General features: G+C 53.5%; 7 protein-coding genes across 7 annotated transcripts; 2 read left to right on the top strand and 5 right to left on the bottom strand.

The window, feature by feature from the left end:
* Positions 1-703: 703 nt before the first annotated feature.
* BO86DRAFT_351765 (FAD-binding oxidoreductase) lies at positions 704-2572 on the bottom strand (the record flags this gene model as incomplete). Its single annotated transcript, XM_025669445.1, has 4 exons — positions 2108-2572; positions 1844-2060; positions 1393-1790; positions 704-1339 (listed from the first exon to the last, which is right to left on the bottom strand). The coding sequence occupies exons 1-4, from the start codon at positions 2354-2356 to the stop codon at positions 704-706; spliced, it is 1500 nt and encodes a 499-aa protein (XP_025533596.1). The 5' UTR covers positions 2357-2572.
* A 229-nt stretch (positions 2573-2801) lies between these two features.
* On the top strand, positions 2802-3942 carry BO86DRAFT_405666 (acyl-CoA thioesterase). Its single transcript, XM_025674110.1, has 2 exons — positions 2802-3235; positions 3301-3942. The coding sequence occupies exons 1-2, from the start codon at positions 3144-3146 to the stop codon at positions 3893-3895; spliced, it is 687 nt and encodes a 228-aa protein (XP_025533597.1). The 5' UTR covers positions 2802-3143; the 3' UTR covers positions 3896-3942.
* Positions 3943-4736: 794 nt separating this feature from the next.
* On the bottom strand, positions 4737-5468 carry BO86DRAFT_8915 (uncharacterized protein). The gene has a single exon (XM_025677761.1). It carries the CDS (start codon positions 5340-5342, stop codon positions 4848-4850), a length of 495 nt encoding a protein of 164 aa, XP_025533598.1. The 5' UTR covers positions 5343-5468; the 3' UTR covers positions 4737-4847.
* Positions 5469-7895: 2427 nt separating this feature from the next.
* On the bottom strand, positions 7896-10381 carry BO86DRAFT_8898 (IlvD/Edd family dehydratase). The gene is made up of 3 exons (XM_025677760.1): positions 9608-10381; positions 9404-9558; positions 7896-9351 (listed from the first exon to the last, which is right to left on the bottom strand). The coding sequence occupies exons 1-3, from the start codon at positions 10199-10201 to the stop codon at positions 8136-8138; spliced, it is 1965 nt and encodes a 654-aa protein (XP_025533599.1). The 5' UTR covers positions 10202-10381; the 3' UTR covers positions 7896-8135.
* An 810-nt stretch (positions 10382-11191) lies between these two features.
* BO86DRAFT_328343 (putative DnaJ domain protein (Mas5)) lies at positions 11192-13135 on the bottom strand. The gene is made up of 6 exons (XM_025668635.1): positions 12946-13135; positions 12860-12889; positions 12728-12786; positions 12212-12662; positions 11974-12151; positions 11192-11920 (listed from the first exon to the last, which is right to left on the bottom strand). Coding segments are annotated over exons 1-6 (1275 nt in total). The 5' UTR covers positions 12947-13135; the 3' UTR covers positions 11192-11364.
* A 156-nt stretch (positions 13136-13291) lies between these two features.
* Positions 13292-15936, top strand: BO86DRAFT_328347 (glutamate--tRNA ligase MSE1). The gene is made up of 7 exons (XM_025668636.1): positions 13292-13659; positions 13723-13795; positions 13864-13901; positions 13961-14374; positions 14432-14689; positions 14756-14925; positions 14993-15936. Exons 1-7 carry the CDS (start codon positions 13381-13383, stop codon positions 15654-15656), a joined length of 1896 nt encoding a protein of 631 aa, XP_025533601.1. The 5' UTR covers positions 13292-13380; the 3' UTR covers positions 15657-15936.
* Positions 15937-18345: 2409 nt separating this feature from the next.
* Positions 18346-21160, bottom strand: BO86DRAFT_9107 (putative microtubule associated protein (Ase1)). The gene is made up of 4 exons (XM_025677786.1): positions 20883-21160; positions 20741-20793; positions 20422-20636; positions 18346-20348 (listed from the first exon to the last, which is right to left on the bottom strand). The coding sequence occupies exons 1-4, from the start codon at positions 20997-20999 to the stop codon at positions 18388-18390; spliced, it is 2346 nt and encodes a 781-aa protein (XP_025533602.1). The 5' UTR covers positions 21000-21160; the 3' UTR covers positions 18346-18387.
* Between the last annotated feature and the right edge of the window lie 238 nt (positions 21161-21398).

A 21398-nucleotide genomic window follows, 5' to 3' on the forward strand; every position in this document is an offset into this window, starting at 1 on the left:
GGTTAGTCTGGCCAGTCAGCTCCATTCCTTCCTCCGGTCAGGCCCCTGGGTGATCGAATGCATCCACGACAGCCCACACTACGACGAGTCGGGTTGAGGCTCTCGCGATCTGGGAGTTGATCAGTAGTTAAATTATTATGACGCGGTGGTGGTGATCCAATTTAACTCGGCCATTCATTCCAGGGAGGTCAATTCCAGGTTCACCTACTGGCAAGTGACGCCATTGTCCTTTCTTGTCTAACCTTGATTATACGACAATCTCCAGGGTAACACCAGCCATGTAATACTTACTGAAAGGCTTTGTGCAGAGACCAGCCCAGGTCTTCTCTCCTTGCTGGAGTCAAATTAACCTCAAGATGCTGTGCGACGATGCCACTACGACAACAAAGAGGCCGGTGGGTCGACAATATATCCTCCCGCTCTCCCTTGCGGGTTCCTGTGCCACAATCACCAGCCACCCGTCAAGACGATCTGGTAAACACCAACTTGAAGCTTGAAATCAATTACGGTTAGGCTCTGGATCCCCCTACTGCCGGTGGCCAGTGATCTGCATAGAAGAGGATTTTCATCACTTAAACGCATTGATTTGGATAATACTTAACCCTAGGTAGACTATGAATACAGTATTGATATCTAGTCATAATGATACCCAACACAGGTACACGTTAGGTCGTCGAACAGAAGACAACACTCAAAAGAGCACTTAGATAGGGATGGGCGCAAAGTAGCTGAGCCGCCGTTCGGGATCATACTTCTTCTTCAGCTCCTTCAACTTATCCAACCGCCATTCCTCGTAGCCATAGATCTGCTCGGGTGCCTCATCGCCAGCAGCAAAGTTGACGTATACGTGAAGCTCTTCTCGGCCGCTGCCCTCCAAGATAATTCGCCGAAGTGCATCGCCGACCTCGATGGCGGTATGGTCCAGGCTCGCGTTTGCATTGTACCTAATGAGCGGGTATGCGTATAGATTATCTTCCCTGAAAGGGTAGGCTGTGGAGTCTTCCGGAATGGCCATCTTAGCCTGTACTGGATATCCCTCGAAAATTACTTCTGAAGCATTGAACGACGAGTTCCCCGCAGTCACCGCTGAGAAAGCCTCGTATACCATGCGCAGCGCCGTAGTATTCCATCTTTGGAGCCCGACCGCAAAATGAGGCGCGGAAATGTTTCTTGCGGCGCACTGGGTAGAGTTGAAAGCCATAAGTTCCCATCCTGGTATATCCCTGTAGGTTCCGACTTGGGATGTGATAGCGATGGGATTCAGAGCACGAAAGGCTTCGGTGTAAGCAGAGTCAACACGCGAGACATTTTCTTGCAAGACAGAGATTTTAAGCAGTGGCTATGGGTTGGTTAGCACACCATGATATGCTTGAGTGTTTGTAGTCATCTTACATCCGTATGAACCATGCTGATATTCCGTTCAAGAACGCCGAGAATGGTCACAGTAGGAGGTTGACGCGGAAGAATCTGGTTCCATGCCTCAAAAGCATTCTCGATGCTATTGCGACCATAGTAGAAGCCTTCACGAGCCCAAACGCCCTGATCCGGAACATCGTAGATCTTTGCAGTGACCGAAGTGACAATCCCGAAATTATGACCGGCGCCCTGCAGGGCCCAAAACAGTTCAGGATCTGGCTCAGACTCTGAAACATCGAGCAGCTGTCCGTCCGCAGTGACCAAGCGTAGTGAAACGATTTGATCAGAGGCAAGGCCGTACTTTCCCTGCAACACACCGTGACCTCCCCCAAGGAGCGGGCCAAGGTAACCGATACATTCACACACACCAGTCACTATGTATATCCATCAGCGACATAGCTTGTGCTCGGGAGAGTGGGACACATACCAGTGTATTTCTTGCTTCTCCACAACGCGTCGACAAGGTGGCCACCCAAGATGCCGCCACCGAAGGTAACCGTATCACTGTCTTCCGAAATGGTGGTCCAGTTAAGTCTATGCAGCCATATTTCGATGCCATAATGGAAATTTGCCAAGCTAGTAATTGTTCCGTGAGCGCCAGACACAGCTAGAAAGGGGATTTCCTCCTCATTAGCGTATTCGACCTAGTTTATCGTCAGGACCAGATGTCATAAGTGGGAAGGGGGCATACTGTTTCCGCAACATCCTGCTCCGTAGCAACATCAACAACGACAGTGAAACGAGGCGCAGCAAAAGGGGACCATCGCCTGATGGCATTTGCAAAGTCTGGACTATTTGGGAGGATGATTCGTGCACCTGGAGAGAGTCGAGGACCGAGTTCTGCTGTGACATTTGCCAACCCGAGCGCAGCCACGAAGTTGAGTGCGAGGATGGTACAGAGAAGGCCTATCATGTAGGCTCCCAGCTTGAAACCCTTCATTTCTGAGGTGGTGGAGAAAGAGCTATCATAGATTATGGAATGAAACTGGATGTAGTCAAGGATTGGATAATCGTTTGTGCTATAGACCAGCCTGAATCGGGATATTCATGAGTCTGAAAGATAGATTCGGCCTTGATATCATGCAGCTTGTGATTGTTGATGGTATGGAAGTACGAATCAAAAGCCAGACGAGCCATCTTGGGTCTCAATGCTGATGTCTACTAGTTGAGGAAAGTGCAAGTAGGTGGACAATCTGAGGAAGGAGGACAGACCTCAGCTGGGATATACTACATCGGACACCTGATACACAAGGTGTCTGCGGCCACTTATCACATAAGCTAAGCCGCTTGTGGTTAGTCCTCAGACAATACCTCGGTATTTCCACATCGAGATGTTATCTGGGTTGCAGCACATCACTCTTCTCCTATCGCGACAATAAGGATATCTTCAATCGGATCAGACTTCCTCTAGAGCATACACCTCAATCGTCGAGCAGCAGAATCAATCTCTATACTGGTGGCAACCGACACAACCAGCCGAGGTCCCCTGAATCTCATCACACTGCCCCACATCCCGGTAGAAATCATAAACCTATTTACAGTACATCCGCCCTCCGCATTCTCGCCATCAACCTAGCCTAGTGCCTACTCCGAACCCAATTGCAGACTATCTCCTTACTTGATCACCCCGAAGAGCCTGGCCTATACCCGCCTATCTGCTAGAATCAAATCCTCAACAAGCGGACCACGCAAATAACCCCCTTCCCCCTAAACCAACCCCACCAACAATGCCACCACCCACAACCACCACAACGACCGCAACCAAAAAGCGCCGCACACGCAGCGACTACCTCTTCCACCAAACCCACCAAACAAGATGGTACATACGCTCCTCCCCCATCCCTTCTCCATCTCCCACCAGACTAACCAAACCAAACCACCAAGGCACGACAACGACATGTACGCCCACCTCAACAACACCGTCTACACCAAGCTCTTCGACTCCATCATCAACACCTACCTAATCACGCACTGCGGCATGAACCCCTTCAGCGCCAACAACCCCACGGAAAAAGACCGCACTTTGAACCTCCAGCCGGGGTCCCAATCCACCCCCCAACCCGGGTCCCAAACCACCGGGTCCCAAACCAACGAATCCCAAACCACCTCTCAAACCTCACCGGCAACCTCACCGACAACCCCCCAAATCGGCCTCATCATCGCCTCGCACTGCGACTACTTCGCCAGCGTCAGCTTCCCGGACACGCTCGAGCTGGGCCTGCGCGTCAACCAGCTCGGGCGCTCGAGCGTGACCTACGAGGTGGGCGTGTTCCGGCGCGGCGAGGCCGCCGTGAAGGTGGTGGGCGGGTATACGCATGTCTTCGTGGCGCGGGAGACGATGCGGCCGACGGCCGGCGAAATGGATCCGGCGGTGCGGCGCGGGTTGGAGCGGTTGCTTGTCGCAGGTAGTAGTAGTAGTAGTAGTCAGGAAGATGGCGGTCAGGGGCCGCGGCTGGCGGGTGAGAAGGCGCGGTTGTAGGTTCCTTTAGACAGATGTGCTTGACTTTATCTACCTCCTGATTTAGCAGTAAGATTATTGGAGATGGGATTGAGGGGGGGGAGGGGGGTGGCATGTGTTTCGAGCTCGTGGGCCATTTCGTAAGGCGACAAGGATGGGGGATGCATTATTTCCCTGGTGCAGAGGACCGCATATACTTCTCGGCCGTTGATAGCACAGATGGAACAGCACATGGGTTGAGGTGGGAACTCAATTGGACACGGAGATGTACTGTACTGCAGCATGGAATTCATCCCGGATATAAGATATGGAAAAATGGATGTTGTGGCATCATTGATAACGCTACAATCAATTTATCACATGCTTTTTGTGACCGCCGATCTATTCAAAGGATGATCCTGAATGACATATCTCATGCAGCTGTCATGCAGATCCTCACCTCGGCTTGCAACAGCCAAAATCTTTTGCTTCGGATGCATATCTAGACCGATATACAGGAGACTACAGTATACTACTCCGTACAGTATACTACAAAGTTCTCGTACGGGGGGAGGTTTCTTTAACACGTCCATCTTCTATATTCACTCTGCCCGCAGCAGAATCTTTTGACAAAGCTAATTCCGAAAATCCTATCATCAAGCACAGGATGGAACGAACAAAAAAATCAAACATCTATCCGGTTGTCTATAACCTTGACCCAAAACGCCTTCGTCGCTATGTGAAGAAAGCCTCTACCCAGAAAACAAAGTAGTAGAGCCGTCCCAGCAAGGTCATGAGCGATGTATGCGTGACACGTGAAGCAATAAGACACAATAAAGCGAAAGTGAAGCAAACGCTAGAACGCTAGCTCAAAACAGCAAGAATCGTTCTGAATCGGTCGTGAACGGCCACCGCGTGCGCTGTAGAGACCAGCTGCAGACGCGACTTAGATGCGATGGTCGATCATTCAAGATAAAACAGTCGAGGTTGGGGATCAGGTCAACTTGTTCGGCACGATGCTGGCACGAGAAACATTGGAGCTCTCGGGGAACAGTTCGCGGCGCATGGTGCGCGCCTCCGAGTCGTAGTGCCACTTCTGATACGGGCCTGGGATGAACTTTCCTTTGGCGTCCCAGCCGGCAACCCAGGTGTAGCCGTCATCCAACAGGAAGAAAAGAAGTCGTTCGGGTTTGGCTCCCTCATGGATGGTCACCGAGTGCCAGCGACAGCGTTCCTCCATCTCGTGTTCGAAAATGTATCGGTGAAGGATGCGGCAGTAGACAAGGGGCACCGGCAGCTTCTCCTCGTGCTCATTGCCATCCTTGAGGATGAGGTGCCATCCCCGACCAGGGATGTACTTGTAGATACCAGGAACAGGGCTCTCCCAGTGTTCCTCCTTGTGGATAGACCCGTGGATGCGCTCTCCGCGCTGGAACCAGTACACGGGACAGAATGCCTTGCGTAGACAGATGAAGAGGTTGGGCGCCATTGTGACGGATGAGAGACCAAGGGCCGACTGAAAGTAGATATGGTGATCAAGGATAATGATGAGAAGCGGTAAGGAAGATAATCAATATAGCGCGCTTGCTTGCTGGCGAAGAAAGTCAAGTGGGAAGACGAGAGAAAGTTGCGAAGAGCAACGCCGGGTTATTGAGCGAGGTGCATAGTGATTTAAAGAGACAGAAACAAGAGAATCCGAAGTTGAAGGAAGACCCAAGGGGTAGAAGGTGAACAGCAATCAATGATGATTGCAAATGATCTTGAGTGCCTCAAGAAAGGGGTCGGATTCGTCGACTGGGCTGATTGTCGACAGGCTGTAAGGATGCGGTGTGCGATAGTAGGTATGAATGCACAGGTGCCTGTAGGGGATCTAGGCCTGACGTGTGTAGGACAAGATGGGTTGCTTTTTTCTTTTTTATCTTCAGAGAAAGTCGCGAGAGACCGGACTCGGGATTGAATCGAGTTTGGGGGCGGGTTTTATTGGCAATGAGACGGGATCGACAGGTCAAGAGCAGCGAGAGGGGCCGTGAAATGACCTAAGAGCAGACGCGCAGTGAGATGCAGCGATCGACTGATGTATGGCGGACGCCCAGCTGGATATTTGCCAGTGCTTCTTAGTACCGCATGCTAGCAATCTCGCATCTGACTGGATGGAAACAGCAAGATCAGCATGCCGGAAGGATGCAGGAAGTTCCTATGCAGGAAGGGAAGAGTGATGAATATAAAGAATAATAAAATCCAAAAAGAATTAATGGCGAGTGCGCCGAGAAGTGTGGCTTTTTTTTTTTCCAAGGAGGGGGGGACGAGCGAGATGTGTGATGGTGTAAGACTATGAGTGGATGCCTGGGGGGCGGTCTGAGGTCAGCCCCAAATCCCACTCTGCAATTATTGTTGACTGAGCTCTGGATTCAAGAATTTGCCAAGTGGAGATTGGACACCAAGCATCGAAACCCAAGGAAAACTCTTCGAAAGGCACGGGGGCGAGACCATCGTCAAGTTAGGTCAAGTTAGGGAAACTTCCAGGGCAACAGCAGATTTTGCCCACCGAGAAAAAAAACGACGCGGGAGACTCCCGAGACCCACCAGGCCCACTGAACTGTTGCTGGGCCGGTTTGGGTTATTAAAGTTTTCTGCTGCAACTTCGTTGGTGGTTCTGGTGTGTGTTTAAAATTCTCTATCTATACCTCAGGCCCGGGGAGACTGTCCCGATGTGAGATAGAACAAGTCAGGATGTAGTCCACACAATGGTGTGGTGGTGATACGGAATGGTGGTCTAAAGGGGGGCGAGGTAGTGTGTGCGTGTGCGGTGGAGATGCGAAAAACGACCCCAGTGGGTGGATAACTTCGTATCGGCCTCATGAAGGTGTCAACCCATCTCATATTCTCATCGATCATCTGTTTGGGAGGCTGTACACCGGTTACTCAGCCTTGAGATTAGTAAATCGTCTCACCACCATCACCACCACCAAGACAAAGGAGTGACATGATAGTGAGACCATATGGCGATGACTCAATCTTTCACCAACCTTCAGAAGCCCTTGATCATCAGCGCCATCATTCTATGTCACCCGAAGGGCCCCGTAAACTTAGTGAACACACTTCAGTTTAGCGTTTGCGACAAGAAATCACAGGCTCCAGAGTGAGAAACCCTCTGGCCCTCATTCTTTGGCGGAGGGTCTCGATCCCCACCCCCTACCTAGTCTACAGCTCAGCTCCCTTGGCCCGGACAAATTTTTTCTGAAGCAATACCTCCCATGCACTGGACAACTGGCTGTCTAGTTGACTGATGGGCGGATGAAATCACAAGCAATCAGACCTATCTGTGCAGGCGTATTATGCAAGCCGTCCTATCAGATCGGCCATTCTCGGAGAAAAGCGTATAAGGTGTCGAAAGACGCGACAACGGTCATTGGAGGCGCCATCTTGGCACCTGGACACCAGGGATTATGAGTGGGCGGCGGCTATGCTATCATGTCGCATCAATCACATAAATTCTGGTTATCTTGATCAGGTCCGGGCGCGGTCATGGGTGGTGGTGGTGATGATGATGATGATGTTGAACGAACAGGCATCTGCAGTTGACTTGACAACGAGGCGACGATAACCGAGGTCTGCGGAGTTGGCTCGGGCCTTTTCCTTGCCCACCATTTCATAATTCCTACACCCTTGACTCGAGATTGGATGGGTGTGTGTCAGAACTTACTTTGTGGGATTGTGGGCTGTGGGCTGTGGTGGGTGTCTGTCGGTGGATTATGCGGGCGAGTCGAATGAGAGACCGAGGGGAGAGACAAGAGGCTCTTTCGCCGGAGGTGCAGGTCGCACAGATCAGAACATGCGATGCTGTCATCAGCCTCGGACCCTGACACGAGGATTGAATGAGAAAGGAAGGAGGAAGGATAGGAGGAGGGGCTGTGTGAAGGTTGAAAATGTGAATCCCACGTTGGATGCAGAGAAGGAAGTAAGGAGGCTCCTTACTATAATTATTTTCCTGGCGTCGCTTCGGGGCTGAAATCAAGCTGAGTGCTCAATTCGAGGTTCCAGTCCCTTCCTTTACACAACCAGCCAGTCAGCCCTATCCATTTCTTTTAAGGCTGCATATGCAACTGCCTACACTTCCCCATTCTCTGCACCATACTCCAAGAGAGGAATTACTGGCCAAGACTGAGGCCTACATCACTTGACCAAAAGCCAGTGCGCACATTCCATACAAGCAGGACTAGACCAAGAATCACCATCATCTTGCGAGATTGATCATTTCACTTTCAGTTGTGGCGTCATTTCATCAATGGTTATGTCTCGGCGCCCCATAGCGTTGGGCCAACCGTTGAAACTTGACTGCTCCGCGAAGAACCATCCCTTCGTTCAGCTGCCCCGTCTCTTTGCGGAATAACTCTTGCCATGGAGTCTGACTTTCCGGGACCCCGTATCCTCCTCTGGCCTCGAGTTCGTCCCGACGTCTTTGCAGTTCCTCTGCGGAAACGAGAATGTCTACCCGGCGTTTGTTGAGGTCAACACGCAGCCGATCGCCATCCTTCAGGATGGCCAGATTCCCCCCTGCAGCTGCCTCGGGGCTCGCGTTCAGAATCGACGGAGATCCGGAGGTACCCGATTGTCGGCCATCGCCAATGCAAGGGAGCGATTTGACTCCTTGTCGCAAAAGGTTCCCCGGAGGATGCATGTTGACCACCTCTGCTGCACCAGGGTAACCGAGCGGTCCAGCCCCGCGCATCACCAAGATACTCTTGTCGGTAATGGGGGTTGCAGGGTCTTCCAGCCGATGATGGTAGTCTTCGGGTCCGTCGAAAACCACCACCGCCCCCTCGAAAGCATTGGGGTCGGCGGGGTTCTCCAGAAAGCTCTTCCTGAATTGTTCCGATATCACACAGGTCTTCATGATGGCCGACTCGAACAGTGTACCCTGCAGGTGGAGAAACCCGGCATCTTGAAGAATCGGTTCGTCATACGCCCGGATCGTCCGACGGTCCCAGGTGTGTTTCCCCCGCACATTCTCCGCTACTGTATGACCATTGCATGTGATGGCTCCTGCGTTCAGCTTCCCTGCGTCCAGCAGTTCGGCCATGATCGCAGGCAGTCCGCCTGCACGGTAATATTCTTCGCCCAGCAGCTCCCCCGCAGGCTGCATGTTCAGGAGGAGGGGGATATGGAACCCCAGACGATCCCAGTCATCGAGCGACAGGTCAACTCCTATGTGTTTCGCAATGGCGTTGATGTGGATGGGAGCATTGGTGCTACCCCCAATGGCTGTGTTCACCGCTATCACATTTTCAAAGGCTTCCCGCGTCATGATGTCGCTCGGTTTGCGATCGGAATGGACCATCTCTACTATTCGGACGCCAGTCTCGTATGCGCATTGGCTCCGCTCGCGATAAGGAGCAGGGATGGCGGCTGAGCCAGGTAGCGCCATACCCAAGGCTTCAGCCAGGGCGTTCATCGTCGACGCCGTGCCCATTGTGTTGCAGTGTCCCGCGGACGGGGTTCTGTTGCTCATACGGTGAGAAGAGATCATAACCACGGAGTTCTACAACATACCCTCGAGAAATATAGTCCACAAATTGTTCCGTGTTGATCTCCCCGGCGGCATACTTCTCCCTGCCCTTCCAGACCACCATGCCCGAACCCGCCAGCTCGTTCTTGACATACCCATTGAGCATGGGGCCGACGTTCATACAGATGGCGGGGATATTCTTCAGCAGCGTCAGCACAATGCCATCTTTCTCGTGGAAGTGAACATACCACAGTAGCAGCCGCCATCAAACAAGCCGGGGTCGTCTTATCACAGCCCGTGAGCATCACCACCCCATCCAAGAAATACCCATGCAGGACCTCGACGAGGCTCAGATACGACAAATTGCGATCAATGCACGCCGTGGGGCGCCGGCTCGTCTCCTGGATGGGGTGGGTGGGAAACTCAAACGCAATGCCCCCCGCCGATCTGATCCCCTCCCGAACCCGCTTCGCGAGTTCCAGGTGATGCCGGTTGCACGGGGCCAGGTCCGACCCCGTCTGCGCAATGCCAATGATGGGCTTGCCGGACATCAACTCCTCGCGAGTCATCCCGTAGTTGAGGTAGCGCTCGATGTACAGGGCCATCATGCCCGGGTCCTCTTCGCACCGGAACCAGTCCGCGGAGCGCAGTCTCCGACCCCGCTTGGAGCCGGCCGCACCACCACTCTTGGCCATCGTCGCTAACGTCTTCTCCAGCTCCATGGTGCGCTTGCGCAGCGCCAGCAGCTCGGACTCGCAGTCCTCAATGTTGACGGGTGCGGGGGTGCCATTGCTGGCGCTGCAGGAGCAGCCTTCGCAGGCCGCTTGGGACCCGCACGGCATTTTTGAGGGGTGTGGAATGCGAACGACGTCTTAATATCGTAAACGAGAATTTCTGCCGATCAGTAAGTCCTTCCTGTACGTTGGCGTCTCGATTATATAGATATAGGCACGGTATATCCAGTCAAAAACCCGCCAAGACTCACCCGTGACTCAAAATCGGAGAGACCCCGAATTGCCAGTGCCGAACTGCCCTCGGGCCAGAATCTCCGAGTTGTCGTAGACGACAGAAGGTTGTTACAGTTGTACAGTACGGAGAGATAAGCAAGACCCGGGTGCGGGGGTGCCCGTGGAAAATCGGCTGGCCTTTTTCGGAAAGCAGAACAAAAAGGAAAACTGTCCGGGGTTGTACCAGGGACGGGGAATGGGCTACCCTTTAAATAACTTATTCATTGATCAGTCCAATGCCAGACAGACACGAAGATTATTAGAGAACCAGAAACGAAGAAGTGGAATTTGGGGAATTGCCGGCCAGCTGGGAACTGGAACCTGGAAACCCGATCGCGTGGCTTTCGGTTCCGGGTTTGGTTTTCCATCATTCATAAGTTCGTTCATTGATTTGATTTTCCCTTCTTTTTTGCTACCCCACGCTATCCCGGATTCTGGGCGGATCAGAGAAGGGTGGGGGTTACTCCCTCCCCCTCTCTTTCTCTTCCACACTCTCAGCTGTGACGACTGGTGAGACTGAAAGGCTCTGTTGCTGCTCCCTTCCGGTTCTTTGTTGTTCAGTGCCGGTACCGTGGGGGAAGGGACGTTCTACATGCACAGAATGTGGTCTAGTCTCTCTCGGACGAGAGAGTGAGACAGTTGCGCTGAGTTAGAACGGTAACTACTAGTGAGTGACTGAGTCAATGACATCCCACGCCTTCCCCGCGCAGAGAGGTGGGCTACCCACCCACACTGACTATGACGCACCGCCAGATCTCAACTTTTTCCACCTGGCAAAGAGAAAAACACATCTTATCTAGTCGAAATCATCAAGTTGTTCTTTTTCATTCATCCGTTCATGGGAGGTCAATCCTGTAACGCCCATGATGCCAGAGTGGAGCCGGATCTAACATAACCAGCAAGTCTATCACCATGAGATGGACCCAACAAAATAGGTATCGAGGTCCAACGAAAACGCAAGAATAACAATAGAAAACAAAGAACGTAAAAGCCCGCCACTACTGAGTCGTGCATTGCGCGGTCTCGCCCTCCTCATCGTCGTCCTCCCAGGCCGATCCACCCTCGGGGTCATGAGCTCCGAAATCCTCGATGTTTCCCTTGGGATCGTACTCGACCTCATCCACAGTATCGACGGGGATGGGGGCATCCGGCTTGGGCAGCATCTCTCTGAGCTGCTCCAGAGCCGCCGGCGTAGGCTTCCACGTCTCATCGGGGAATTTGATGTTGACGATCAGGTACAGATCACCACGGGCGTCGCCGCGCTTGATCGGCATTCCTTCGCCAGGAACCTTCAGCACCTGGTTGGGGGAAAGCACTTGTCCAGGAACCTTGGGGTGCTTGAGCTCGATTCCACGGCCATCGAGATGCTTGATCACCACGCGGGAGAACCCGGTCAGGGCCTCGGCCAACGTGACATCGATCTCCGCTGTCAGATCGGGACCAGCTCGCTTGAAAACCGGGTGCTCCTCCTCAACCAAGTGGAAGATGATATCTCCGGGTTCTTGACCCGGTACCTCATCAGCCTCGCCCTCTAGGATGATCTTGTCTCCCTCCCTGCACGTAAACATTAGCCATCGTTCCCGAGTAGTCCAGACACACGCGCTTACCTCGCCCCGCGAGGGATATAGATCTCCAACAACTTCTTTGCTTCGGTCGTCTTCTGGCCCTTGCACTTTTTGCACTTGTCCTTGTCGCTAAAGAACTCGCCCTGTCCCTTACACGTAGAGCAGGTCACCATGGTAGGGGAAAGGAATTGGCCCATGGGTCTCAGAATCTGCTTGACACCTACAGCACACAGCGATCAGCTGGGAAATAATTTGGCTGGAACACAGAGGGTATGCATACCGTGTCCGTCGCAAGTGGCGCACTTCTTAGCCGTAGCCCGCTCCTTGCCGCCCTTGCCCCGACACAAGGAACAGATGACGTTCTTGGTGCTCGAGAACTTGACCGTCTTGCCCTTGTAGAGATCCTCCAAGCTGACTTCATACTTCTGCTCCTCATTCGGACTCCGGCGGGGCTTGCGCGCCTGAGGTCCGCCGGGCATGCCACCCATGCCGCCAGGCATGCCGCCCATCCCACCGAACATCTGCGCAAGGATGTCATCGAGATCCGGGCCGCCGGGCCCCATCCCCGGCTCACCGGAGCCGTTGAACGCACTCATCCCATGGGTGTCGTAGAGGTGGCGCTTGTCTTCATCGTAGAGGATATCGTAGGCCTCCTGGACAGCCTTGAATCGGACCTCGGCGGCTTCTCGCTCGGCTTCGGGAACCTTGTCCGGGTGGTTGGCGAGCGCGGCCTAAGTCGTGGCGAAGCAGTTGTCAGAGCTAGTTCTGCACACTGATGTTGGTGATCTTGTCTCACCTTGCGGTACGCCTTGCGGATTTCTTCTTTGCTTGCGGAGCTGGAAATTTCGAGGACCTCTGCAAAAGCACGGAAAGATTAGTCGCTGGCTGAGATTCTCCCGTCATATCTCGAGGAGCTTCGGCACTATACCATAGAGGTCGATTTCGACCTTAGAAGACACTGCAGAATATTAGCATGGCGATTCCAGATTATTGAAAATTTCCTGAAGAACATACTGGCAGGCGGTGACGGGTAAGAATCCCGAGTGACGAACAAAGCAGAAACACAAAGACTGGGGTATCAGTTGACTAAGAATGAGAAAATTAAATTCAAGCAGAGAACAGATCAACGACGACTCCAAGCAAGAAACGACAAGCCGGGGGGAGAAGAGGATCTTGTCGCTGGGGATAAGACTGACTGCGCAAGCGAAAGGGAAAAACAACGGCAAAAGTGAAGCTTGTGATAATAATTTATTGCCGCTGGATGAGGCCAATCACATGTCCGGCATTTCCGCGTCCGCCTTTTTTTGCGGTCGGATTTAATTTCACCTCCGCCGAGCTTCTTGCTTTGCTAACGGATTCGCATCTCCTCCCCCCACATCTTTCCCTATTGCCGTGTTCGCTCATTGTATGCCCCTCTGCGGTCGTGGGGCATTTGGATAGCTCTTGGCCATGATGATGCGACGACCGATCTCCAGCCTCCGGGCCCGACAGACATGGATTTGCACGCAATGTCGAGCCGGTTACGCCTCCGTCGCCGCGCCCAGCTCCAAACTCCGCATGGGCAACAACAAGAAGACCAATCTCCCCGACGGCCCTGCTAGAACTCGTTTCGCGCCGTCGCCCACCGGCTACCTTCACTTGGGATCCCTGCGAACGGCATTATTCAACTACTTATTGGCCAAGCGCACCGGCGGCCAATTCTTGCTTCGCATTGAAGATACCGACCAGGTTCGAGGCTCAAATCATTCGCCAATCGTGGGACCTGTGGGCTGAACGGTGGATGTCATATAGAAACGTACGATTTCGGGGGCCGAGCAGAGGCTTTACGATGACCTTCGCTGGGCGGGTTTACACTGGGATGAAGGTCAGCACCTGTGTATTGTATGTCGCGCGGTCATGCGATGCATACTGACACCAGATGTGTCGCAATAGGTCCGATCGTTGGAGGCCCATACGGTCCTTACAGACAGGTGAGTCCGCAAACCGATGTGCCTTTCTAGTGGAAGCTAATATTTTTGGTCCGTCGCAGTCCGAACGAACCGAAACCTATCGCAAGCACGCCCACGAACTGATTGACAACGGCCACGCATATCGCTGCTTCTGCTCCGCAGAACGACTGGACGCGCACGCACGGCATCGCAGCGAAGCAGGACTTGCGCCGGGATACGACCGGAAATGCGCCGAGATCTCCGCCGAAGAGTCCGCAGAAAAGGCATCCAAGGGCGAGGCGCATGTTATTCGGCTGAAGGTGGAGGGATACCCCATGTTTCAGGACTTGGTCTACGGCAAGACGGGACAGAACCGGCCGACCAACAAGCTGGACCTCATTGAGCGGGTGTACGACGACCCTATCCTGCTCAAGTCGGATGGGCACCCGACATATCACTTGGCAAACGTGGTGGACGATCACCTCATGAAGATCACGCATGTCATCCGTGGCACGGTAAGCTCCGCGGCTCGCACTCCAACTCGGGACAGGGTCTAATCACGAGACTTCAAGGAATGGATGGCATCGACCCCGATGCACGTTGCCCTCTACAACGCCTTCCAATGGACACCACCTCACTTCGGACATGTGCCTCTCCTCGTGGACCGATCCGGCCAGAAGCTCAGCAAGCGCAATGCGGACATCGATCTCAGCTTCTTCAAAGACACGCAAAGCGTCTTCGCGGCTACGCTTGTGAACTTCGCCGCCCTGCTGGGGTGGTCCCACGCTCAAAAGTCAGATATCTTCAATCTCGAAGAACTAGAACAGCTCGTAAGTCCCCTTCTAAACTCCACCACCATGCAGCGCATCAAGCTAACCCTAAACTCCGCAAACCAGTTCAACCTCAAAATCACCCGTGGCAACACCGTTGTCGCCTTCGAAAAGCTCTGGTTCCTCCAAAAAGCGCACGCGCAACGCTTCGCCTCCGCCCCGGAGAGCGCAGAATTCCAGGAGATGGTGCAGAAACTGACCACGGCCGTCGAAGCCACCTACCCTTCTGAGCAACTGTACGTCTTGCCTCTCACCCCCAAAGAAAGAAGTCCACTCGACCGAGTAACAGCTGACAAACCACAGCGCTCCAATCCTCCAAACCCGCTCCCTCGAATCCTACATTACCCCTCTCCTCCAAGCGGACGCCAAATCCTACACGAAACCGGAGGACTTCCTCGCGCGCAACGCCACCTTCTTCCAACCCGCCGCGACCCTGGCCCGCCCGCCTTACGCGCACGCCTCCTCCCCGTCCGCGACCCACCCGCCCACCGCCGCGAACATCCCGCTCTCCGCCCTCCACACGGCCGCCACGGCTTTCACTCTTGTGCCCCCCAGCCACTGGACGCTCGACACCCACCGCGCCAACATCACCGCCTACGATGGGTCCTCTGCCATTATCTCCGAAGAGCAGCAGCAGCAGCAGCAGCAGCAGCAGCAGCATCCATCGGAAAGCGAGGCCGCCCGCAAAGCCGCGGACAAGTTCTTCAAGAAGGAACTGTACCACTACCTGCGGTGGGCGCTGTCCGGCGGGGCCCCGGGCCCCGGGATCCCGGAGACGATGGCCGTGCTGGGACGGGAGGAGACAGTGCGGCGGTTGCAGGATGCCAAGGACCTGACGCTGGAGATGGTCCCGAATCGGGGGGTGAAGCGGTATAAGGGGCCGCAGGAGTCTGCAGCGGCAGCGGCAGCGGCGACTCAGCCCAAGGATAGTTCGTGGATGGGCTCGCTTGCGCCCAAGAGTTCGTGATTCTCGGCTTTCTTGGTATGCCTAGGGGGACTGCGCGAAAGGGATAGGAGATGAGCCGTGGGACTGAACAGTACAGTATCTAGGTACAGTACCCTCCCTCGTGGAACCCAGTCAGGGGATGTATGTGTATGTGTGTGTGTATGATAGGTAGTAGATTAGACGTGTGTGTGTGTGTGTGTCGGCATGTAGATGTAAACTATCCGCACTTTTGCGGTCTCCTCGCTCACGTCATGCATCTACGCCCTCCCCTCACTTTCCTCCAAGAAGACCCAGAACCGAGAATGAGAATCGGAGCTGAGTTGTAGTTATCGCGGGTAGGGTGGAGCCCCACAACATGAACCACCACAAGTATGGACATAGTTATACACATGTAGAAAAGAGCCACCTTCTCTCCACTCCTCTCCTTCCTTTCTCCTAAGCAATCTTTCATCCTTCTATCAGATACGAAGTAAGCCAACCCCAACGTCTGATATTGATATCCTGGATCCATTCCCCTATGACCAGCCCCCCACCCTTCCTCGTGGCAAAGCCACCTATCACGATAACGCAGCTATCAATTGGGACCAATCGAGCACTAGATCTATCTAGTACCGTACATAAAACCGGACTCGTGAAGCCGAGGCTTCCAGACGCGAGATCAGAGTCAAGGGGATCTCAGAATCCCCGGCAATGAAATCCACTCCGTCATGGAGTGATGCTACCAGAATGGGCTGGGTAGACCAACACCGGGCAAGCAAGGCAGGGGTGAAGGAATGAAACAGGGGGTGGAATACAATCGTGCTTTCATCGATCCCTTCATGGACTGACTGTAAGTCCGTCTCTGTATCATGTCCTGTCCGAGCCTAACCCCTTCCCCGATATCTTAGCCCCAGCCCTACTCAGAGAATCAGTGCTCCGTACGCGTCACATCATTCCCCCGATATTGAGCAGCTTTGCGCAAAGACCGAAGCGACCTGTGTCCCGATTCCACGCCGACGGCGTCGTGGACTGGAGCGACACGCAACGGTCCGCAAGCACATATCTCGATTCCGAGTGCCATCATCCTATTCGAAGAGAGATTTCAAGCATTCATACGCGCGTGAGAAGTCACAGACTACGCTGATTAAACCTGGGCACCTGAGCCACAAGCCGCAACGGTCATCCCGACCCTGACGAATGTGACACCACAGCTAGACAATGTTGCTGGAAGATTTTCTGCAAGGCTTCCTCACAATTTCCAAGATCAATTTGAGGAAATGCCCGTGACGGCATTGCATTACAAGTCCGGCTCTTCGAAGCCCAATACCAAGACGGATTCTACGGACAATTCTACAGAATTCTCCAAAGTGGGCCGGCATTGACTGGCGTACAACTCATCCGCGAATGGCCCAAGGACCAGTAAAGGTCGAGTTGATTTTCTACATCCCAGACAAGTGTTGGGCTATTGAGTTTCTTCGAGGTGATGATCGATCACCTTGAGGAACAGATCGCCCGATGCACCCGGAAAGGATGTATGATGACTGGCTGAGAAGAGTGGTTGGAGATCGGATTGTCATTGACTGCACTACCTCTTCTAGGCCACGTTCGTCGTGGGTTTTACTTTGTCTACCAGTTAACTTACACCCACTTGTCCCGCTAGCATCCTAGTAGCAGACTGAGACACGTCTTCTCACTGCTGTGTTCACCGATAACTATTCGCAATGGGTTTGGAATGATGGTGGGCAAGGAGTGCGTCCCCCAGTTAGTCTTGACAGCTAGGGACAGCTAGTCTGAATGCAAGGCACTCTGGATCATTGCTATAGCAAATCAATTGCGATCATCCTACAAAGCCGTGATAGTCAGGATCCACAGTAGCTTTACTAAGTTAGAACCTCCCCCGCGTGAATGATTACTTCTCTGCCGTGGACTTAGATAAAATCAAGTATGAATGTATCAACTCAGAAACTAAAAAGCTAATTAAACCAGTGGCGCACGGCTGATATTAAAACCAAATCAGAAACGACACAAAGGAGAAAAAAGCGGGTTGCATGTCCAGGCGACGTATACACAATATCACATACAAAGCAAGACAGCCACACCAAGAAGATAGAAAACAAATAGAAGAGAGAGGGACAGAGCTCGCAGGCATAAGACAAGCAGGGCCCCCCATAGACATTGGCAGTGGTCATCATGAGGAAGTCACTGGGATGCTATGTAGTTTCACAAAGGAAAGACACCCCAATATCGACTATGTCCTGTAAGAGAAGGTGGTTGCGGCAGTGTTCAAACAGAAGGTAACATAACCATAGTACAAGAAGTCGAGTGGTTGTCTCCAAATATGATAGAGAGCTTTTTGAGGAGTGCAACACGCAGGGGTGCAACTCGTAACAGCATCCAAGTCATGTCGTTCGTTGTTTAGTAAGTGGATTGTATTGGGCTGGGACCTCGATCACGCAGTGAAATGGGTCGGTCGATAGGCATCGCAGATGGTCTGGACACCACAACAAGTAAAGGTCAAAGGCTGAAGCAGACAGAACGCAACAACAGCATAACGACGTGGTATAATCTCGAAGAATTTCAGCAAAGAAGATTAGGGGCATTGAGCAGCACTTTATTACGTTGCCTTGAAAAAGGGCATGGAAGCTCAAGCGAGAGACTGCCGGGGTGGATCGGCAGGGGGAACATGTAAATATCAGAAGAGCCCGATGACCGTGTTCTAGGCTCAGAACATGGGTGTCGAGTCTGTGGAGCAAGCGATGGACCCTCAGATGCTTCAGTATGGCTCCATATCATCCGTCCACTCATTGTCGCTTCCACCTGCATGCATCATCTGTCTATGCTGGATGTCAGCAGGCTCGTCAGGGCTGACACTTCGAATGCCTTTGGCTTTCTTCCCTCCGAGCGAAAGAACGGGGGTTTCCTCGGGGGCCAACAGGCGTTTCCCGTGAGCCGCGCGAAGTTTAGCGTAATAGACATCGCTAGCATCGGCTTCCGACTCATCACCAGAGTCAAAGGTTTCCCAGTTCTCCGATCCGGTGGTTGCCGTGATGACGGTCGATGTACTAGACACTTGTCGGGGGGCTGGAGCGGGGGGCGGGGCTGCGTGCTGCAGATAGGGATTGGGTTTAGGGAACCCCTGCATGGAGGAGGATAACGACGAGGCCGATGAGTGCGATGATTGAGAGAATCCAGTGGACCGCTGAGAGAACGCCGACGAGCTGACAAAGGAACGCTGGTTGCGGTCATCGTATACGTCTTCAGGGCTGACCGGCCGCACAAAGGTATTCGACAACGCGCTAGCGCTCCGTGGAGGGTCGAAGAGATAGGACATGCGCTCCTCCCGCGACTCACCACCAGTCAAGGCCCGCATTCTGGGTGGAGGCGGACGAGGTGCTGGGATCTTGCCGTTGATCGTGCTCGAGGAATAGGCCCCAGGAACTGCGCGGCGATTGGGGGAATTGTTTCCAAGAGGCATGTTCCCAAGTGGAACTCGGGCTGGGATCTTGGAGGGAGACTTGTTACCCGCTCTGGAAGGCGCTCGCGAAGGGCCAATGGTGTTGTACTTTGTTGGAGGACGGTTTCCAGTGGGGGTCTTGCTGGTGGAGCGTGGGGGTGGGGCTCCTCTCATCACGCTCGCAGGGCGCGATGGTGGCTGCATCTGGCCAGTGCTCCGCTTGGTAGCACTAGCCGGGGCAGCAGAGGGAGTCTTGGATCGTGGAGGAGGTTTGGCGACAACTGGGGTGAGCTCATCCAGATATCTCTCTCCGTGGATGAGAAACGGCCGGCCGTAATCTTCTTCCCACTTCTCCAGCTCTTTCCGGAGATCAACCTCAACCTTCGGCAATTCTTTGGCGATTCGCTTTCTCATCTTCTCTTCTCTCAAAAGCTTGCCTGGGTCGCGTCTCTCTCCCTTTGCGCCACGCGCCATGAGACGGGAAGCATCTTGGCTGGAAATAGCCAGAGCCTCTCGTTCCGCCAAAAGGCTGCGGTGCTTGTCAATTAGTGCCAAAGCTGGCGCACGCTGTGCCTTCAGGGTCTCCAGTCGCGCGATTTCGCCTTCATGAGCCTCAAGGAGAGCATCGCTGAACACGTCGGAGAAGGCCGGAGTGAAATCGATCATCTCCTCTTCCGAGAAGTATAGCGCATCCCATAGCTCCTGCAACCGGACGCGGGCATCCTCAACGAAGAGGTGCAGGTTCTGGCTCTTGAGTTCGTTGAGACGACCCAATTCTTCCTCAAACTCGTTGATAGTGCGAAGGCCACAGCCACGGTTCGCAGCGAGGAACTCCTTCCGATCAGCCTCCTCAATGCCGAATCGTTCCCAGAGTGCTTCCACCGCGGTCCGCAGGTCCTTTAGCTTGCGCTCCCGACCTCTCTTCTCCTCCAGCAGCTTCTCGCGTTTTGCCCTCAGATTGTTCAAATCCGACTCGTGGAGACCCAGCTGCTCAGGCGCCTCCCGGTAATATTTGACGATGTTCGTGTCGGTCTGCACTTGGGGGGTACCAAGCTCAGCCCACAGTTTAATTATCTCCTCGCAGGTGGTCTTGACGAACTCCAAGCGTCGATGATATTCTTCGTAGACTCTTGTGAACTCATCGTCCAGAGCGGTGACATAGGACGGGGAAAGATCGAAGCTCGGCGAAATCGTGGTTCCCGGTGCTGTCGGCGGCAATTCGATGTTGACGAATGTTGCTTCGAGATGCGACGCGTAGGATTCGAGGGCCTCCACCAATTCTTTGTTTTTGCACCAGTCAGCCCGACAGATTCCCACTTCTGCGCGCAGAACAAACATCGACGGTGCACTTACTCCTCACTTGCTCGAAACGCTCCTTGTGTAATTTGCTCAACGCGCCGTGCTCCTCGCGCAGGAAAGCCAAACAACGGTTGAGCGGGTAGCTGACGCGCAAGGCATTGTGATCGAGCTGATACTGTCCATTGGCCTTCTCATCCACCAGGGAGTGTTCCATATGTTGAATAGCGGTGATGAGTCGCTGCGCCTCTTCCTCCATCTCTTTCTTCTCACTGATTTGTAGTAGGAAGATTTAGCCGCCCGTTCTTGGCATAAACAACAGGGTGAATTGAAATCGATTTCCTTCCATCGCGCAGTGTGTGTGTGTGTTACTTACGTGTCCACGAGTTTGAGGTGGTTGTTCAGCGTTTCGGACAAAGCACTGAAGAGCTAGAAGGGGGTTGGATCATGTCAGTCGCAAACGGTCACTGTAGGTAGGTAGGGGGGGGTGATGCGGATGCGGATGGGGGCCAACGAACCTCTGCCTCACGCGCGTCGCGCTCATGGCTCGGAACACCGATGTCATCGTAAATACCATGTAGTTCCGACACGATGGTGTTGACCTGGGTGGTCAGGTAGCTGGTATCGACGGCCATTGCGAATGAGATGGACCGCCCAAGCGCAGGTGGATCGGGTGATGTGCAAGCGCCGGGTATGAAGTTTGCTTTAGAGCGATTGCGATTTTACGCGCAACCCACTTGACGGAGCCGATCGCCTTGGAGCGAACTCGCGATCCACCGTCATATAAGATCTGCGGCGACAATGCGCCTTCACCTGTCAGGATTTGCCGCGGAAGACCGACCGCAACAGAGTCTGCAAGGCGGACAGGGCAGCAGGGAAAAGAAAGGAAAGGAAAAGAATGGGATCACAGAAAGTAGAATGGCATCTGCAAGAACCAGACACAACCCGTATATTTTATTAACGAGTCCACGGCTGCAAGCAGATGCAAGGGCGACGGGGGGGGGGTGGATGTATGGTGTGGTGTGGTGTGGATG

Source organism: Aspergillus japonicus (assembly GCF_003184785.1).
Source record: "Aspergillus japonicus CBS 114.51 unplaced genomic scaffold BO86scaffold_1, whole genome shotgun sequence".
Classification (NCBI taxonomy): Eukaryota; Fungi; Ascomycota; class Eurotiomycetes; order Eurotiales; family Aspergillaceae; genus Aspergillus; species Aspergillus japonicus.

Bases quoted from the DNA above. Each gene is read 5' to 3' on its own strand.
- BO86DRAFT_8898 (XM_025677760.1), bottom strand. From the start codon at position 10,201: ATGCCGTGCGGGTCCCAAGCGGCCTGCGAAGGCTGCTCCTGCAGCGCC. The intron at 9,559-9,607 runs GTATGTTCACTT...ACGCTGCTGAAG, and splicing joins TGATGGCGGCTGCTACTGTG to AATATCCCCGCCATCTGTAT. The intron at 9,352-9,403 runs GTATGTTGTAGA...TATGAGCAACAG, and splicing joins GTGGACTATATTTCTCGAGG to AACCCCGTCCGCGGGACACT.
- BO86DRAFT_405666 (XM_025674110.1), top strand. From the start codon at position 3,144: ATGCCACCACCCACAACCACCACAACGACCGCAACCAAAAAGCGCCGC. The intron at 3,236-3,300 runs GTACATACGCTC...CAAACCACCAAG, and splicing joins CAAACCCACCAAACAAGATG to GCACGACAACGACATGTACG.
- BO86DRAFT_8915 (XM_025677761.1), bottom strand. From the start codon at position 5,342: ATGGCGCCCAACCTCTTCATCTGTCTACGCAAGGCATTCTGTCCCGTG.
- BO86DRAFT_9107 (XM_025677786.1), bottom strand. From the start codon at position 20,999: ATGGCCGTCGATACCAGCTACCTGACCACCCAGGTCAACACCATCGTG. The intron at 20,794-20,882 runs GTTCGTTGGCCC...ACCCCCTTCTAG, and splicing joins GCGACGCGCGTGAGGCAGAG to CTCTTCAGTGCTTTGTCCGA. The intron at 20,349-20,421 runs GTAAGTGCACCG...GCAAAAACAAAG, and splicing joins GCGTTTCGAGCAAGTGAGGA to AATTGGTGGAGGCCCTCGAA.
- BO86DRAFT_328347 (XM_025668636.1), top strand. From the start codon at position 13,381: ATGATGATGCGACGACCGATCTCCAGCCTCCGGGCCCGACAGACATGG. The intron at 13,796-13,863 runs GTCAGCACCTGT...GTGTCGCAATAG, and splicing joins GGGTTTACACTGGGATGAAG to GTCCGATCGTTGGAGGCCCA. The intron at 14,375-14,431 runs GTAAGCTCCGCG...CGAGACTTCAAG, and splicing joins CGCATGTCATCCGTGGCACG to GAATGGATGGCATCGACCCC.
- BO86DRAFT_328343 (XM_025668635.1), bottom strand. The intron at 12,663-12,727 runs GTGAGACAAGAT...GCCACGACTTAG, and splicing joins TCCGCAAGGCGTACCGCAAG to GCCGCGCTCGCCAACCACCC. The intron at 11,921-11,973 runs GTAAGCGCGTGT...GTTTACGTGCAG, and splicing joins TATATCCCTCGCGGGGCGAG to GGAGGGAGACAAGATCATCC.